At 40.1% G+C, this 20,013-nt stretch overlaps 1 protein-coding gene across 3 annotated transcripts in view; it reads right to left on the minus strand.

The window, feature by feature from the left end:
* Positions 1–4,820: 4,820 nt before the first annotated feature.
* PAK5 (p21 (RAC1) activated kinase 5) overlaps positions 4,821–20,013 on the minus strand; it is a 267,718-nt gene continuing 252,525 nt past the window's right edge. For 2 of the 3 annotated variants that reach the window (XM_054574046.1, XM_054574047.1), the window contains exons 8-10: positions 10,980–11,105; positions 9,262–9,396; positions 4,821–6,968 (exon numbers count right to left, since the gene is read on the minus strand). In XM_054574046.1, coding sequence (XP_054430021.1) covers positions 6,813–6,968; positions 9,262–9,396; positions 10,980–11,105 — 417 coding nt within the window. In that variant the 3' untranslated portion in view covers positions 4,821–6,812. Of the gene's footprint in view, positions 6,969–9,261; positions 9,397–10,979; positions 11,106–20,013 lie in introns of those variants that run through there. The other variant, XM_054574048.1, reaches the window with a different exon arrangement.

Here is a 20,013-nt window from a genome sequence, read left to right on the forward strand (position 1 = left end):
CTTTTGCTTTGCGGGACGAAGCACAACCAACTGAACCATACCAGCCATGGCAGTAAATGTCTGTTGTTTTTTAAAGAATTTACTTTCACAAAACATAGGATTCTATTAGTTCTGGTATTGTCATTTATTCAACAGTTTTTGAGCACCTACTGAGTGCAGGCTAAATGTTGAGTGTCATGCAGTAAACTTGACAACTTAGAGTGTATAGCAAGAGGCCTGACAAGAAAACAAACAACACACATACACACGTTCCTGTGTCTAAGCTAACTGATTAACTCTTTCTAAGATCCTAATGTCTTTAATTCTCAAATTTAAGATTAATTTTTCCACCTGTGATATGCGTATGCATAAAAAGCTGTATTACTATGACTACCATTGCTATTCATCCCATCAACTTCTTTCTAGCTAGCTGTCCTAAAATTAGGTCTCAAGTGCAGCCTAATTTCCTTGAACCTTGCTTTACTTCTCTCAGCCACGTCTTTATCTCCATTATCAACTAAACAAAATAAAGGGGAGCCTGCTGTTTAGGGCAGGGGCAGTGGTCCCCTGGTGGGAAGGCAAGGAGACCAGCGGCATGGACTCAGCCCTGGGCCTCAGCCTTGGGGTCCTTTCACGGCCACAGTCACTGTTTTGCATTTCACAGCTGCTGCTGCACCAGGAACAAGATGAAGTGGTGCCTCAGCCATCTGCATTGCTCCCCAAGCTCCGAGATGAGAGAAATCAAACAAACCGCAGATGCTCAATTACCCTTTAACTATCATTTTTTTTTTTTACTGGAGTTTTAAACACAAATACCTCCATGCACAAAAGGTTGTTGGGCCTGGTTGCCGATGGGCCAGCCTGGAAAAGCCTTGCCGGATGGACCACATGCAGATTTCTGTTGGGGGAGCAGGAGTTTGATTTAAATTTTGAGTGCGGTTCTTTGCAGGACTCCCCTGTTCTTGAGAGGTGGCTCCCAGTAAGGCTTCCTCAGGAGGCGGGGGAGACTCTATTCTGTTGTCTGAGAAGCCTATTTAGACAGTGACCACTGCCATCTTGCCAGTTGGCCTAGTCTTTCCACGAACAAAGACTTGGCAAACCCAGTGGGAATGGGAGGCAGCTGAGAAAGGTGGAGAAATGGGAAGAAAGGTGGTAGGAACGGATGTGTGTGGATGCTGCGTGTTCCACCCGGAGGGCAGTCGGGGCTGGCATTGGGCACAAACACTTCCCTGGAGCAAACACCCTAAGCCAGGCAGACACTGCTTTACATCAGTGTCAAAGTGCGGTCTGCAAGCAGCCTCGATCAGATCACACCAGGGACCACGGGGGAAAAACCCCACACCAGTTCTAAGACATCATCCCAGACTGAGTGAGAATCTCTGTGCTGAGGCCCTACCATCTGTAGTTTCCTGACTCTCCCCAGGTAATTTTACCCAGCAGTATGAAAACTGGTTAAAAATCCTTCACTATGAGCCCCCCCGCAACATTAGCCAAATTTTTGGGCTTCTCTGTACTCATTTCCTCATCTGAAAATAGGGCATACGTGCCCATCCTTTCAAAGTTATTTGTGGATTCATGACAGTGCATTTAAGTTGCCAGCTCATTGCCTGGCACACTGGAAATGCTCCATAGAAGTTATTATTAATATTTTCCTAGCATAATTCTTAACATGCCTATTCTGACTTTACCTGCCATACAAGTTCAAGAAAGACTCAAAGCAACTGGTGCAGGTGTTTCAAAACTTGTATCCACAGTTTTCCATGTCAGTTTATTTTGAATTCAGGGTATGTTTCTGTGCAGAGATTTCTCCGCACCTCCAGCCTAGTAAACTACGTAGGTGGGGGAGTTTGTGATACTTGTTGACGAAGTTGCAAGGACTCATTTATACTCATACTTTGAAATGATGGTAGACCTTCACAAGATTTTGTTATTTAATGGTTTATAACCATAAAATTTTTAAAAATGATAACTAAACTTTAATTGGTTTCCTTTGTAAACTGATGTGTTTTACCTAATGCATTTAACACCACTTTTTTTTTTTTTTTTCCTGAGAAGGAGTCCATAGGCTTCAGACAAGCAAAAGGGTCCAGGGTGTGAAATTACGCTAAGCACTCCAGGTCTAATGGCTACTTCAGTTGCCATTTAAAGTGTCCAAACCTGTCAGGTTGTCTGCTGGGGAAGGACTCACAAGGACTCATGTGACAGGCGAGATAAACATTTGTTAGCACTGATCATGTGTTTTCTAGAACCTGGTATGAAGGCTGGGGATACATCAGTGTGTGTGTGTGTGTGTGTGTGTGTGTGTGTGTGGTCTGTTCAGGCTATGATTAATTCTGGGAGCTTTGGTTAGCTCAGTTAAGGTGGATCATATAAGACCTTGAAGTCAGCCCTGACTGGTGTGGCTCAGTTGGCTGGAGCATTGTACCATATAGACCAAAAGATCACAGGCTTGATCCTGGTCAGGGCACATACACAGGTTGCAGGTTCGATCCCCAGTCGGGGTGTGTCCGAGAAGGCAACAGACTGTTATTTCTCTCTCACAATGATGTTTCTCTCTCCCCCCTTCCTCCCGCACTCCTTCTCTTCCTCTTTCTCTAAAAGCAATTAAAAATGACCTTGGGTAAGGACTAAAAGAATTTTTTAAAAAGACCTTGAAGTTCTTTCTAGCTTTATGTTTTTTAAAATGCTGATGATGATGAGGCATAATTATCAAAGCACTTGCTGCCTGAGCAAACCCTTTTCTTTGAAAGTAATGTACTTTGATGCAGACGTCAACAACTCTCCCTTTCTCAAGTCCTCATTTTGTCCTTCATTATCTATTTATACAGGAGATGTTGTCAGGACCCCACCTGTGTTCCTTCAGCCCTTCCCAAAAGTCACTTGTGACGGTTTCCATGTATGCCCATGGCTTCCTGTGCGTCTCCCTCTTTATTAGAGAAAACAAACTGCCTGCATGTCTGGCAAGATGGAAGCTTGAGGAGTTGAAGCTGTAGGAGCAACTCTCAACCAGTGAGGGTTAGGAGATGGTAGATAAATCCCCAGCACATTCACCCCCAGAAGGACAATTCTGGCGTGTCTCTCCCAGAAGGTCTCCAGTGGAATTGAGCCCCCGTTGCCCATCATGGCAAACCATTTATTAAAATGTTTTTTGTTGTTTAATTTCTCTGTCCTCTTTGTCTCACTTCACTCTGCCACGCCAAGCGAGCTTCCTAAAATCATCTCCCAAATAAATTATTTGTGTCAAAGTCTTTGGCTCAGTTTCTCTTTTTGGCAGGACTCACATTAAGGTAATATGTTCATTTGACTTGGAAGTACAACTCAAAATGCACACATTTTAAGGCTCAGTTTGACCGACTTTACTACACAATTTGAGTTTGCATGGGGTCCTGTCACTTTCACAAAACTGTTCCGGCTTGTACATTTTGTACTTACTTGGACCAAATTTATCTTTTCTCTGCCTGGAATCTCACTGCCGTCTCCTTGATGACACAACTGCTGTTCATGTAACAAGTTTGAGCAAAGAATCTGAACTCACTGAGTTGTTAACTTCATGCAATAATTTCATTTTCCCAGTAATTTCTACTGTGTGTTCTTCCCAGTGGGTAGTGGTGGGTATAACCAATAAAAAAGAATCAATATCATTCTAATTTGAAATAACTCCCCTCTCTTTTACTTGGGCTAAACTTGTATCAGAGAAAGATAAAGAGTTAGCAGTGGGCAGGCAGGAGCAGGAAACATGGGATGTGCTCTTACTACCCTTTCTCTCTTCCAGATCCCTTCTTCAAGTCATGGTGTCCCACACCAACACATGGCCTAAATTTATAAGGAGCAGTTGGGAAGGGAGGTTCTGGTAACCCATCTGGCTGCTTGGAGATGCTGTTGGAAGAAGGGTAGATGCCTGAATCTCATTTGTGTCAACCTGAAGGCTCGGCTGTTTAGAGTGGTCTTAGTGTAGATGGTACATGTAGTGTTTAGAGTCAGGTTCATCTCCACACTGACCTCTTTGCCCTGCACAAAAGCAGCCATGTCTTCCTCATGGTGCACGGCACCAATGCATTGTCCAGGTTGGGCATCCCACTGCTTAGCTAAGGGGGTTGCTCTGTTCTCTGTTCCTTCTCCATGACCCATCGTAGCCAAAGGAAGCGAATGTCTTCTTCCAGGCCCTGCAGTGGCTTTGGGGACCTGCCTGTGAAAGGTTACCTCCATCCTTCTCTTCCCTGGCAGATGATATACTACATCCTTTCTCATCATGCTCTCTCGGACTAACCTGAGGGTTTTTGCTTTCTGAATTTTCCAGATGAGAAATGAACTCTTTATAGACAAGTGTTCCTCTCAGCTTAATGGGTGAAATGTTAATGTCCTTTGTTACCCAGACATGAAGGGGAGGGGGCAACACTCTTTCCAGGTTATCAAAGCGCTCTCACCACACCCACTTCAACCTCGAAACATCTTTTTATATCTTTTGTTGGTAAAAAGCCTTCAAATCAGTTCAGCATCTTTGGAACAGGGAAATGGAGTGGGAGTCTTTAGCGATGAATTTGGCTTTTCTTGAACTTGGACTTCCAGAATTTAATAATTGTTTTTCCTCAGTAGTGGTATCTACCCGATAGTCTTATGCTGTTTGTAACCTCTGGGGATAGGAATATTTGTCTTTGGCTCACATCATCATGATATTACGTGTAACTTCATACCAACTCATTTCCATTCCCCAAGATCATAAAAAAAATTCTTGTTTATTCAAGAAAACAAATTTGGGAAATCAGTAGAGTTTCTAATAACACAATGGGAAAAAGGCAAACATTTATTTTTATTTGCAAGTGCAGTTTCTGCCAATAGTGCTCACAAAAACTTAAGCTACAGTAGCTTTTGGTAAACTCAACAAATAGCTTAAAAAATATCAAGTGATAAGAAAAATTACAGAAAAATTTCCATTACACTGTCAAAAAATGTTTGGAATCCAAAATCCACTATTTTCTGCAATGGTTTTGATATTTGTTCTGGTTAAAAAAGAGATTTTCTTTTTCTTTTCTTTCTACTACATAGTCCTGGCTAAATTCATATAATCTGTTCCAGGAGCTTTTAGGACTGCCATTTTTTTTTTTGGATTTCAATTGGTTTTTATTGTTACATATTTATATTAATATTTTAATATTTTACATAAAACATTGACTTGTTGAGTTTTAGGAAGTAAAATGACAGATTCTATTTATGGTGAGGCATTTCCAGTTTAGGGGAAGGCTGAAAATCTAATAAGTAGAAGGTCATCTTATGCCTTTTTTTCCTCTTAACTATAATAAATAATTAACAACCTATTAATTACAAAAAAATTCTTAATTATGCTTAGAGCAACCAGAGCAGTTTCAGGAATTTAAATCCATATTTGTTACAGTATGTAAAGTCATTAAGAAAAGCCTCTGGTTTTCCAGTTTGGTAACAAATGGCTTTTGTCTGATGCATAATTAATAGAAACTAATGATGACTATGTAGCTCTTTCAGAGTTTTAAAGGCAAATCTATATTGGCCTACAGTTAACATGCAAATTCATCCAACAAGCAACACAAAATGTATTGTAGTAGTCATTCATTTTTATCAACGTTTGAGAAGACCTAGTCAGCAGCACAACTCTCCTATGTTGGAAACACACAACATGGTCACGACTGAATTCAGGTCACACCCTTCCTAATTCACCCTCTAGAGTCAGCTCAGACTTTCAGCACGGTACATGAACACTAGTGGTTAATACTGTGGGACAAAGGTAAATACAGACAAGAGTTTGGTGTGTTAGCATATAGAGTTTTAAAAACAGTGACGAACAAAACCAAACATCTTGCCCTGTTCTATCTCCTTTCCCTTTGTGAGACTGGAACATTCTGAAACATACAACTGGGGGAACTGAGTCCAGTTATCCTAGCACTGAAGTTGTTCCTTCGGAGGGAAACTTGGCCACAAGGGGATGTCACACCCATTTGAGACAGGGCACCAGGGGAAACATTCTGCTGGGCAGAAACTGGTTTGTGACTCAAGTAGCCTTAAAGGAAAATGTGATTTCTCATAATATTTTGCTTTATCCCAAAGAGTAGTTTGGTGGTGTACTGTGGCTCAAATTTTATTATTTTTGGTTGGATAAATGAAATGTGTACCACCATCACCATCACTCTTAATTCTTCCATCACATAAGACACTTGTTAAGATAAGAAAGATATTCTATTAAAGCTGACGGTGATTGAGAGTCATTCAGTATTCAAAGTTCCTAAAGAATCGTTGGTTCTCTGAAAGGGATAAAAAAGTAGGAAAGGCTTTGTTCAAACTCTTGCTAGTAAACAAGTATTACTTCAACTGATACAATGGCTACGCAACATCAAAGTACTATAAATTATCAAAACTATCGTACAGAAAAATTACAAATTCATTGCAAAATACATTACACTGCTACCATTAAGAAAAAGTGCTTTTTGTTTTCCTCTCTTTTTTTTTTTGCCAGAAAAGTATTCTTTCAATATAGAAAATCCTATGCATTACCCTGCATGTGGCTAGGATATATCATAACGGAGTTTGTACTGAGTCCTTCTGATTTGCTGGATGAAGGGCTGAAAAATATAACAATGACTTATGAAAGCTGTGTTCCCAATGATCATGCCAGCTGTCAGTGGAGAGATGCCTCTTCAAGACACAAGAAGATGTCCTGGTCTGTTGAACCCTGCTGGTCATCACTCTGTCCCACCAATCAGCTGGTTAGAATGCACAGGCCTTTTGCATGTTCTGTAGTTTCCTCTTGTTCTCCTGGATTATTCTCATGTCCTCATCTAGCTTTGTCACCTAAATGAATCCTCTACTTAGTGATGCCTGTATTGTCTCATGAGGGGAACAATGCAAGATGGTGGACCTGCCAGTTTCAGGAATGGATGTCCAAGGAGTTCCTGGGCTGTGGCTCTTTGAGAAGGCTCCCTCACCAACATCAGGTCTAGGAATCCCCGGAGCATGGAAGAAACCTGTGAAAACATCAATACCATCCTGAGGACTAACACAGAGAGCCAATGCAGTTCCCCTAAAATGGTTTCCCAGCCAATTCCCAGAAATATCATATTTTGCCATGTATAATGTGTACTTTTTGCCCACATTTTTTAGGGAAAAATAAGGATGTGCATTATACATGGGTATAATGATTACATAACCCCAAGTATAATGCACACAAAAATGTGGGTGTGCATTATACACGGCAAAATACGGTATCATTCTATCAACATCAAATTTCAGAAGCCGCTTGAGAAGATGTTACAGAAGCAAAAGCAGGTATTGCCTTTATTAACACATGTCATCCTTGCCTTCTTCAAGTTTAAAATAATAGGAATAAGTGACAGTGTGATGAAAGTGACTATTTACTAAATAAAATTACAATAATAGTGATAATAGCAGCTATTAAAATGTGTTTACTATGCACAGGCACTGGTCATGTTTTTGCTGAAGTGTGGAAAACATAAAATAGTTTTCTTTTTCTAACTATTACAACCATTTAGGCATTGTGAAATCCCCTTTTGTGAAGACAAACAAGCTTCTGTAAGAACATCTGACACGGATAACATTTTCCCCCTTGTATTTCTTGTAATTTAATTTTGAGGAATAGCTTACATACATTCAAGTGCATAAATACTGAATATTAAGTGTATGTTTTATAGTAGGCATTTTTCATATATATTTATACCTACTTACTCTCTGTCTCTATACAAATATAGAACATTTCTCCATTCTAGGAGGCTACCTTGGGTCCCCTTCCTGTCAATATCCATCTCCCTGTAAAGGGTCACCACTATCCTGACCTCTAATAGCATGAACTAATTTTGCCTGCATGTTTCCTTTATAGAAATGGAGTCATGGGGTCATATACTGCCAACTTTTCTCTGTCTGGCTTCTCTCACTCTTCATTTTATCTGTGAGATTGATCCCAGTGCCACAAAACATTTTATCCTTTTCATTGTTGTGTAGTATTCACTGTTGAATTATACCACATATTTTTTTATCCTCCATTTGGGGAACAATCTCGGGCAGTTTCCACCTGTTGCCCAATTGGATTAAAGCTGCTCTTTTACATGAATTTGGAGAACATCACACTCATTCATATCAGGTGTGACACTATTTTGATACCATACTATTTTAACCACATTCATTATTTAAACTTAGTCCAATGCAGGAAGAGTTTCAATCTGTTCAATTCAAGTAGTCTCCTTTTTTTTTTTTTTTTTTGGCCAAGTCCACATGCCCTATATGAGTAATTCTACTGGGGCTCTTACCTAAGATTTAGGGGTAAGGGAAAAGGAAAAGGAGATGCTATCATTACAAACTAGTCTCCCCTAAAAGACAGTCTCACTCCCCTCTCTTGTTGTCATGAGGGAGACGGGAGCGGAGGTGTGTGTGGGGCAAGTGTTTATAGTACTGGTCCTCTCAGAAAGCCCTTCCCTCACTGGTGGCTGCTTCATTTTAACATCATTTTTTTCTGAGTGTGGCCTTACTTGTCAATCCTTGGAAAACACAAAGGATGTTACTTAGCCCCTTGACCATGTCCTTCATTGCCCTGCACAGTCTAGCCCCTGCCTACCTCTCTAACACTAACCTTTCTCCTTGCTCACTTTGCTCGGCCATACAAGCTGTCCACCTTGGCTTGTGGACTATGCACTTGTTGTCTCTCTGCCTGGGACATGTTTCTCCCAGATCTTTGCATGGCTTGCTTCTTTCCATTCACATTCCCTTTTGGGCGATCCTCTCCAGAAAGGGCTGCTTTCACTCTTCAGCTTAAATGAGCTCCCAGTCCCTTCTCCTGCAGACTCCATCACATCATGGAGTTTTATGTACCAATCTCTGAAATTATTTTGTTCACCTACTTGTTTGTAGTTTGTTTTCTGCCTCCCCAACTAGAATGCAAGCTCTATGAGAGTCAGGGAACCTGGGACCTTGTACTGTGATATCCCCTGCAATTAGGACAGCCTCTTGCATACAGTAGGTGCTCAGTGAGAGAATGAAGAGCACCTGACTTACTCTTCTAGCCAACCCTATGAGAGGAGCTGATTGTACCCCATTTTACAAATGAACTTGAGAGATGGAATGGTTGAATCCCTCGGCCAGTGAGTGATCAGGGAAAGCAGAGATTTAAATCCAAATGACTCCAACTTCAAAGTCCCTGCCCGTAAACCAGGATCTACTCCTGGATGTGATATGCCAGTCTTTAAAACTTCAGGGAGACTGAAAACTCCAAGAACATTTTGAACTTCAGCAATAGATGCCACGTCTCACCTTGTGTAGGTCCTTCACTCGTGGAGGTAAACTGTCCCGGATCCTCCTCATTGCCTGGAGGGGAGGCTCGTTAAAATAGGGGGGCTCACCATCAATCATTTCTATCACCATGATCCCCAGGGACCAGATGTCCACCTGTTAGGCAAAATCCTCTCATTATTTCAGGCAAGGAGAACGTTGTGCAATGTTGGATGTGTCCAGGGAACCAAACAGATTCATACTCATTCATAAATTAATGTGGCATTTATACTCTCTCAATACCTACAAAACAGGTTTATAGGCTAAATTGTTGAGTTACTGAGTGTTTGCTCAGAGCTTTCATTTGCTTTTTATAGACAACTTCAGTGAAGATTCTAACAATTAGGTATACATGAATATCCTAACATTCTGAATTTAGAACTTTATATTTTTTTACCCTGTTGACTTTGGTGGTTAACTGCCTATCAGGGCAGGTAGGAAAAAAAATCCAAACTTTTATGTTATGAACACAGAGAGAAAAGTTACACTTAAACTGTAAAAAAATAAGAAGAGTTTTTGACATATTCATAACAAATTGCAAAGAGCTACATTGCACAACACAGCGTACCCTGATTCTTGTACTGATTTGATTTTTAAAAACAGTCCTCCCTGACACACACACACACTTCAGGGTTCTTTCCGTTGTGTTTTATCATTTTGTGTAGGAGCATGCACAAAACCCTGCTTTCTAAAACCATTTTCAGAGAATAGAGAAAAGGAAGAGATGACAAGCAATTCTTTCTGGGTAAAGAATGGGGAGCTGGACAATGAAAGGCCCTAGCTGTGCCATAAATTCCCAGTTACAGTCACTTCCCTGTTAGAGCCTCATTACACCTCTTATCAGTTAGCTGCATTCCTGTTATAACCCTGGAAGTGACCTTCACTGAGAATTTATGCTCCTGGAACCACAGTGAGAAAAATAAGGTGAGTAGTCATCCAAGGGCAAGCAAACAAGGGAAAGAGAGCAGAGTTCGCCTTCACTTAGGCTGATATCCTTAGCTCATTAATCCATGTCCCCTTTTCTGTGCTTCTTCTCTCTTACAATCTCCTTCTGCATCATAACATGCGGAAACACTGCCCAGCTGGAGTGAGGTCTTTGCTTCAGTGTGTGTGATGTCTTGCATCCTTCGGAGCTTCTACTCACACTAGTCTTTATCTAGAAGGTCCCCCATTTTCAAAGATCTAAACCTTATCCCTAAAAAAAAAATTATGAGCAATTGTTTCTATTCTAGAGGAAACAGAAATTATGCTATATTTTGAAATATAATATTCATTTATGATTTTTTCTATGGGAAAACACTATCAGTTGTCTAATTATTACCTCTATCTCACAGAGCTATCACTGACCCTCTACCCTTCGAATCATCACTCCTGTGTGTCTGTATGTGTCTTTGGCCACTTTTCAAGTTGCATTACCTTGCTCTGGGTATGTCTGCCATGGAGGTGGGGGGGGATCAGAGTTTGAATCAATCTCCCCCAGTGTTCATGGTAGGATCTCAATAAACTCCCCTAGGTCAGTGTTGTGGCAATATGCTCCCTTCTGCCACTGCCTACTCTGTGACAAGTCCAGTGAATGGGGGGCAAATGTGGAGTGAAAGGTCATCACCCTGATCTCCAGTGGTCATTAACCATCTCAGAACCACTGTATCCCTGAGCTTGTTCAGGCCCTCCCTCTCAAATGAAGGTTGTCATCCCCTTACCTCTGTCCCATAAGGTAGCCTAGAAATCACCTCAGGTGCCATCCAGTAGGGAGTGCCAACCAACGATTTCCTCTTCGGTACCTCTTTGGAAACTTGAGCACAGAAACCAAAGTCAGATAACTTTATCTGGAAAGAGAAGGAAGGCAACAAACTAACAACCTAAAAATACTGGCTTGAGGATACAGAAATATATATAGTCTTTCAAATTCAAAATAAAACAGTCTCATTAACAGGTCTTGGAAATATTTTCCTTTTATTAGAAAAGCATGAGTCACTTTAATTAAAAACAAAACCAAACCACTCATGGCTCCACTGTGTAAATGTTTAAATTCCTGCTGCTTATATCTTTTATAAAATAATGAAATCAAAACATTTACAAATTAAGTATGCTGCAAACAACAAATTCTTTAAAATTCAAACCTACAACTTCAATGTAACAGATGAGTGTAAGTAAATTGCGATTCTCAGTGAGAGTTTTATACAGACTGCTGCAGTTAAGGTTCTTTTGTGTTGAACACATTTAGATTTCTAAGTAGGATGAAAGATTCAAATAACCAAACTTATTTCTGCATTTGAATTATTCCAAGACCTCACTTATATAGGACACTTAAAATATTGGCTCCCCTTTTCTTTTTGTTTCCCTCCTTTGTTCATGACAATCAAAGTTGGCAATGTGAACATCAAAGTGGAAATGTGGGCATCAAAACTGGGTGTTAGCACTTGGTTATTAAGGGTGTGATATGGTGACCCTAACGAGCCAATGTATATGTATATTATTTATCTTAGATGTTGCTTTTAAAAAGCCTGAAAACTCTTACACTGAGTTCTTAAGAACATGCTGCACCAACAGGCACCCTGCCGGTTTATATATTCCAGATGACAGGGATTCAGTTTATTTCTGGAAGGCATGATTCCTGTTCATGATGGTCTGTTAGGACTTCAGATGGCCCCAGTGAAGAGGACTGCCTCTTAGTGTTGTTAGTGATATGATATAATAGATTCAAAGACAACAATGGTTCAGGCATTGGTTGGCAATGGTTCAGAATGGCCATTTCAAGTTCAAATTTCCATAGATCAAAGGTAAAGTCTCAAAGACACAAATTGTCCCTTGATTCTCTTCATACCTCTCTGAAAATTTTTCAGCCTTTTCCTCTGGCTCTATCTCTGCTGTCTATACTTTAAATATTGGGGCTACCTGGGGGTCAGTTCTGAACTCTCACCTCTTCTCTTTTTATATACTCTTGCCAGATACTCTTTTGCCTCCCATGCTTAATATAGACTTCTCTCCTCCATTCTAATCTTATACTTCCATCTAGTGTATGTTTCCACATGGAGTTAATTTTTGTGAAGGGTATAAGGTTTGTGTCCCTGTTTAATTTTTGCATGTGGATATCCAGTTGTGCCAGCACTATTTCTTGGAAAGACCATTTTTGCTCCATTGTATTGCCTTTACTACCTTGTCACAGATCAACTGAGTACATTTATGTGGGTGTATTTCTGGGCTCTCTGTTCTGTTCCACTTCGTCTATTTATCTGTTCTTTTGCCAATATCACACTGTCTATAAAGCTGACAATGTGAATTGTCACTAAAGTCAGGTAGCATCAGTTTTGCTACTTTGTTCTTTAATATTTTTTGGCTATATACTGTGTCAATCTTTTGCTTGTCTGTGTAAACTTTGGAATTAGCTTGTGAGTATCCACAAAATGACTTTCTGGGATTTTGACTGGGATTGCATTGCATTTATAGATTAAATTGGGGAGAACTGGCATCTTGACAATATTGGGTCTTCTTATCCATGAACATGTGATAGCTCTCCCTTTATTTTGTTCTTTGATTTGATTAATAAGAGTTTTGCTTATAAGATCTTGTACATATTTTGTTACATTTATACCTACATATTTATATTTGGGGAGGCACTAATATAAATTGCATTGTGGTTTTAATTTCAAATTCCACTTGTTCATTGCTGGTATATGGAAAAATGACTGACTTCTGTATATTAATTATATATCCTGCAACCTTGATATAATTGCTTATTAGTTCTAGGAATTCTTCTTGTTGAGTCTTTTGGATTTTCTACATAGACCATCATGTCATCTGTGAACAGTTTCATTTCTTCCTTCCCAATCTGCATATATTTTATTTTTTCTTGTCTTATTGCATTAGCTAGTATTTCTAATATGATGTTGAAAAGAATTGGTGAGGAGGGACATCTTTGTCTTTTTCCTAATCTTAGTGGGAAAGCATATTCACTCCTTAAGCATACCTAAAAGCCCAATCACTTCTAACTTCCTCCAGGCTTTTTCTCAGGAGCCCATATTGATCTCTTCCATCTCCAAATTTGAGAGAACTTAGCACTCACTCAATCTTGAACCGTTTTCTGATGCTAATTTTGTCCCTCTGGATAGAAGTGATATTCCTCAGGGACAACAGCTCTGCCTTTTACTTGTGAAGCCTTACTGTGTTCCTTAAGAGCTGGGAAAGCAGTAGGTACTCAACAAAACACATGCTACTAGGTAAATTTTATTTTTTATTTACACATATATATGATAGCAGATCATGTAATAGACCCATTGGTGCTCTTTCTGAAACCATCACTGACTTATTGAAGACAGCTGTTTCTAGAATCAAAGTTGAATCACAGGTGAAATAGAGTAATGTTTTAGAAATTATTAATGTTTTTTTCTTTCTTCTGTTTCCTTGTTCATGATCTTCTCTCTAATCAGGACACTGTCAGTGGTGGTGTGGTTTGGGGTTGAAGGGGATTTGATTGCTCAAGATAAATGCTAGAGAAAGCTGGTTTAGTGGAAAGCTGATTTTCTCAATAGCTTAGGCATATCAAGAATCAAACCCAGATTTCCACATGGTATGAAGAAGAGAGCTCTAGGGCCATGGCAGCTGGTCCATAATCCTTGGTGCTGTATTTTAAAAGGAGTCCATCTCTTTTAGCCTGGGATTACTTGCAGAAGAGAACAAAGAGCAGTTATTTGATTTTGTCAGCCTCAACTCTTTATTATACACCACTTTTCCACCACCCTAAGCAGATGATGGAGGGCTTCAGATACACATGAGTAGCATAAATCCCCACACAAAGAAGGGAGAGGAGAAGCCATATGCATCTGTCTTCAGAGGCAATATTAAAAATATTTAATAACTATATTCACCTAGACCAATCAGAATCTGGACATAAAGTTAAGTGGTATCCTGAAGTTATCTTGGGGGAATTACCATCTTTAATGAAGCAAAGGGGGTCGAATATTCCAATGATTTGAAACAGTGGACATAAACCAACAAGCATGAATTATAGCAATATTTTAACAATGAGTATAAATATACTAGTGAATACCAGCTGAACACTAGCCTTGGTCATGCCATGAAGAAATGGCCCAAACAGAGTGGATAGAAGTGAATGTAAGGCAATATTACCAATTTCCATGAAACTGTCATTGATTCATTGAAAACAGCCCTTTTCAGAATCAAATATCTGAAGAACATACATCCCCACACAAACAAGGGAAAGGATCTTTGTGTGATGTGCAGGAATCCAGAAGCTCCATCAAATCTCAGTGAGGGAATGGGGAAGTGCCCAGTGCAAGCCTAGAGTTGAGGAGAGGAGTCAGGCTCAAGGATGACTTTTAAGACTTGTCATCCTTGACAAGAGGCTGGAGCTGTGAGGTACGGCAGAGGTGTGCTCCTGAAGCAGCTGACAGGACCTGTTAACCTTCAGTGGTCACCAGTCCAGGTAGCAGAATAGGCCAGTTTTGTCAAGGCAGGGACTAGAGAGGGACAAGAAGATAGTCTTTTCTCTTTCACCCTGAGGTCCAATACTCCACATTGTTGCTTACTCTCCCCTATTGCACCTTGAGAAAGATGGGGGTGGTAGGTGTGAAAAGGGAGTAGGTGTTGGCCAAATCTTAAAGACAGAGGTTTTAAAAGTATCAGTTAACACTTATAATAATGTGGTTGAGCTTTGATAGACAATGTTTAAATTATTTAAGCATACTAAAACTAATAGATTGGATTTTAAAAGATTTTTTTTTAAAAAATCTAATCTGTCAAACTTTGTGAAGAAGTCTAGGTAAGTTTTATGAATCAGTGAAATTATAATTATGCATGTGCATGTGTGTGCAGTTATTTCCAAAGCTTGATTATGAGCAAATCTGTACCCGACTACCCAGATGGTAGAGGAGAAACAATTTCACCAATTTTATTTGCCTGTAAATTTAAGAAATCTGCACGATTAAGAAGGTGAATGTATTTGCGTTTCAGTATTGGCACTTTTTAATGTCGATATCTATAGGGTTGCTTTCTCTTTATGGACACGCAAAAAAAGACCACAAACATGTCAGATTAATAATTATCTCCCTGACAAAATGTAAGAAGAGAAATTGAAACTCGACACTTGGAAGCTAGGCCTATTCTATTGTAGGAGTGTAAGTGCTTCTGCATGTGTATTTTTTCACTCATCCAAGTACAAAAAAGACAATTTTCTAAAAGAACATAATTGCACACAACATTCATCCAAATAACTCTGCAAGTAGATAATGAGAACTCAAGTAATGAGTATAATAAGGCATTGTAGGCAGATCCTAAAAGCAAATCACATAGACTCTAAGCTGAGCCTTATTTTAGATAGCATTGTTCAATGCGTCTGCTTAGGAAACCACCTTTGTCCTGCTAATGCAGTTAGACTAAGAGAACTGTAGCTAACACACTGTCTGCCCCCTAAAAGGAAGAGATGGAACTTGTTTCAATGGGGCCAGACAAGGAACTAGGGCTTAGCACTCAGGCAAAGCTGCTATTTAGATCTGTGATCCTTTCCATTTCAATGTGTCCTGGCTAAGAATCAGAGGCCCCACAGAAACGTGGGAGGCGGGGCAAAAGAGACTATCCACAAGATAACTACAGGTTTAAAATAGAATGTAAAACCCACATTCTGTAAGTTGCACATACCGTAAAGAGTTCTTGCACCTGCTTCACGTTTTTTCATGGATGCTTTGAGCCTGGTTCCTGAGTGCTTCCTATAAGGCAATGGTACCCAACATGTGTAGCATCAGCATCCCCTGGGAACTTTAGTTAGAGATGCAGGTTTTTGAGTACTGCCTAGGTTGAATGAATCAGAATCTCTGGGAATGGGGCATAAGAATTTGTTTTTTGCTAAGGCCTCCAGAGGTTTTGATGCTCACTAGAGTTTGAGAACTGTTTTAAGAAGAGCAGGGACCCAAAGACAAAAGAACTGAGCGAAGTAATAGAAGGGGCCAGACAGATGATGATGCCCGCAGCTTCAGGCCACTTCTTCAGCTGCCATGCCCAAGAGGAGGAGGAGGGTATCACGGTGGCTAAGCTGGAACACCACAGAGGCTTCAGTCAGACCCCCTGCTATTTGACAGAGGGCAGAGCAGTAGGAACTTGCCCAAGATTGTACAACAGTTATTTGAATGGGACTCAGGTCTGAGTCTCTGGACTTCTCATGCTGTGTTTCCTGAATGAGGAAAAGTAACCTCTGTGGAGTGGCAGGGAAGGGAAGACAGATAGAGACTTGGTGTATCTCAGAGACACTTGGAAAGAAATGAATTTAATTTGTTAATACATAACCAGCACTGCAAGAAATATTAAGTGAGTTTTCAGGATGGAAGGACACTAGATAGTAACTTATATCTACATAAATAAGGAATACCAGTAATTATAATTACAGATGCAAGTTAAAATACAGAATAAATGTAATTGTTAAAAAAAAAAGAAGGAAGGAGCTACTTACTAGGCTGAAGTCTCTATTTAAGAAGAGCATTTGGGAAATAACTTCCAGGTCTTCTAATTATAAAATTCTAGTTATTTTGAGAAACAACAAAACTCAAATGCCCAAGAGAGCAAGGCAAATAATACCAATGAATTAAATGGCCATGTTAAAAACAAGGGGTATGCACCCTTGGAAAAGAGACCTTGACTTCCAGCTGATTGTCAGGGGCACAGTAAAGAGGGTATGGGACAGTCATAAAGCCCTGGTTGCCAGCCTATCCCCCTTACCTATTCTTTACCCTCCTTTCAAATCCCAGGGGAGATGGAGCATAGACACCTTGCATTGTCTGCAGACATGTTAGTTTGGCTCCAGAGAGGCACACCCTGAGACAAAGATTCAGTGCTGTTGAGATACAGGGAACACTTGCAGTGAAATGGGGAAGTATAACAGGGAAGGGAAGGCAGTCAGTCAAGGGTTGGTTGCCCAGCAAGTTACCACAGTATGAGCTAGATCTTAATCCTGCTGAGGAAGTCTGGGGGACGGTGGAGGACCTGTGCCTCAGAGCTACTGCATCCAAGGGAGAGAGCTGCGTTATTTACACACCAGCTCTCATCATCTGTTTCCTGGCTGTTACTGGGGAGTGTGGATGTTAATTCCCTGGAACTTCCAGCGTGCCTTGTATAGAAAAGCAAACGATGGGGGGTGGCCAGAGAAAATCCCCACATAAAGAGATGCAGGTATTTAGAGGAGGAGCTAGTGAGCACAGACATGGGAAGTTCTGGGTGGGGGACCAGCAGTGCCTGCTCCCATGCTACTCGCCCTCATCCCACCACCTCCATTATCTCCATGTGTCAATTCAGGCACAGTGCCATCAGATACTTTGATTTTTTTGGAGAAAAGACAGAAATCTGAAATTTTATGTGAAATCTCCCAATTTTTTAAATTGTGGCAATTTATAGTAAAAAAGAAAAACCCATAAAGATTACTTGTGTGTGTCTCTCTCTATTTTTTAATGGACTTGGAAGAGAGAAAAAGAGAGAAAGAGAAATAGGGAAAGAAACATTGCAACATCACTTTGTTGTTCCACTTAATGCATAAATAGGCATTCATTGTGCTTTGACCAGGGATCAAATCGACAACCTCGGTGTATGGAGAGGACTCTCTAACAAACTGAGCTTCAGGACCAGACCAAGCCCCAGGCCAAGGACAGACTGTGAATGAATTTATTCAACCCTTAATTTCAAGGGTGGGGTGGGGATCAACCTCTCTCTGAGTATCTCCCTTGTACCTTATTTACATCTTAAGGTTTTACACAAATTTCTTCATGTAATTCTTGCAACTACTCTGTGACATGCAATTTATTTCCCCTTTCAAACTCCAAACACCACATTCCCCTTGCTTAAGACAAATTAGTGACTTACTAGATATTACTTCTGTCATGGACAAATAATAAACAATATACTTTCAGTTGATAGCAAATAATTTCGCTTCCAGTTGTTGAAGAGGCCAGAAGGAATTTATCCTTTTAAATCTGAACAATTCACTATCTTAAAATTTTTTTAATTTTGAAATAATTAGGAGGTTGCAAAAAAATGTGCACTTAGCCTTCACTAATATTAGCATTTATACAACTATAGTTCAATATCAACACCAAGAAATCGCTGTTGATATAGTCCATAGAGCTTCTTCTGATTTCATCAATTAAATCTGAAGTGCATATATGTGCATATATAATCTGCAACTGTATTACATTGTAGCCTTCTATAACCACAACCACAATCAAGCACTCAAATGAACCCTTACCATGAGACCGCCTCGCACTATCTTTGTATAACCACACACTCCTAATCCCTAACCCCGGCTGGTTGTACATTTCTAATATACATTTCTAAATAATATAATATTATTTCATAAATGTTACATAGATGGATTATGCATTGCATATCTTTTAGATATTAGCTTTTTCTAAAAGAAAATTCAACATGCTTTCCTTGAGGTTCACCAACTATCTCTTATTTGTTCCTATTTATTGTATTTATTTATTTGTTTGAGTGTTTTGCCATGGTACAGATACACCATAGTCTTTTTAACTGTTCTCCTTTTCAAGGATATTTGGGGAGTTTCTAGGTTTGGGTTATTATCAATAAAACTGCTATAAACATTTGTGTGCAAGTTTATGTGCACAAATAAGTTTCCATTTCTCTGTAGTATATGTTACATAGCAAGTCCGTTTTCAGTTTTGAAAGGAAAAGCCTATTTTTCAGAGTGACCGTATCATTTTATATTCCCACCAGCCATGTGTGAATAAGTGGTGTTATCACTACTTTTCATTTTAGCCATTTTGATAAATGTGTAGTGGTATCTTCTAGTTTTAATTTGTATTTCTCTAAGGGCTAATGATATTGAACATCTCCCAACATGAAGAGAACCCAAGATACCTTATGTGACAGACAGTATTTCCCGAAATGCCAACAACAATATTGCCCTGTCCACCAACGCTTCTCACCGTATGACTCAATTCCTCTCATTGAGGATGGTTTTACATTCCGCCCCCTTCCCACTCTCAGTCTGAAAGGGATGTGACGATGGTGGTGGACGCGACACTGTGATTTTGAGGCCAGGTCATAAAAATGTCGTGCACTTCCACCTTATTTTCTTGGGACACTCACTCTCGGAATCCGGCCTCCATGCTGCAAGAAGGCCACAGGGCACGGCCACATCATAGGTGTCCCGGCTGACAGCTCCTGCTGAGTGCCCAGCTATCAGCAAGCACCAACTACCTGACAAGTGACTCGGAGAGACTTCTAGATGCATCGTCTGACCACAGGTCAGAGCAGCGCTGACGAGGTGAGCCCAGCCAACTCTCAGAGTCATGTGAGAATGGTAAAATGGCTTTTGCTTTAAGACTCCCAGTGCTGGGGTGATTTGTTACAACGACAACAAATGAACAAACTCCATGTTCTTTATAAAACTCTGTGTTCTAATAGATTAGTATAAACTGTACTTTCAATCTTTTCTTAGAGTAACCACACTCCATCTAAAAAAATTAAGTTTTCTTTCTCTCTAGAAACTAAAGAAGCCCATTGGAGTCAATATGGTGCATTGTTCTGAAATATGAATGAGTGCACTCTGGCCAAGAGAAACTGGGTCCCTCAACGTGTAGCCTGTACCCTCTGCCTGGAATAATCACATCCCTGAGAGCCACAGGCTCTGCTCCCCCAGATGTCTCTGCTATAATGCCACCCCTTCAGAAGGGCCTTCTCTGACTGGGCTCTAGAACTGATCCCTGTGCCCCA

Source organism: Pteronotus mesoamericanus, unplaced genomic scaffold, assembly GCF_021234165.1.
Source record: "Pteronotus mesoamericanus isolate MK-2021 breed Mesoamerican mustached bat unplaced genomic scaffold, CSHL_Meso_final contig_25, whole genome shotgun sequence".
Lineage (NCBI taxonomy): Eukaryota > Metazoa > Chordata > Mammalia > Chiroptera > Mormoopidae > Pteronotus > Pteronotus mesoamericanus.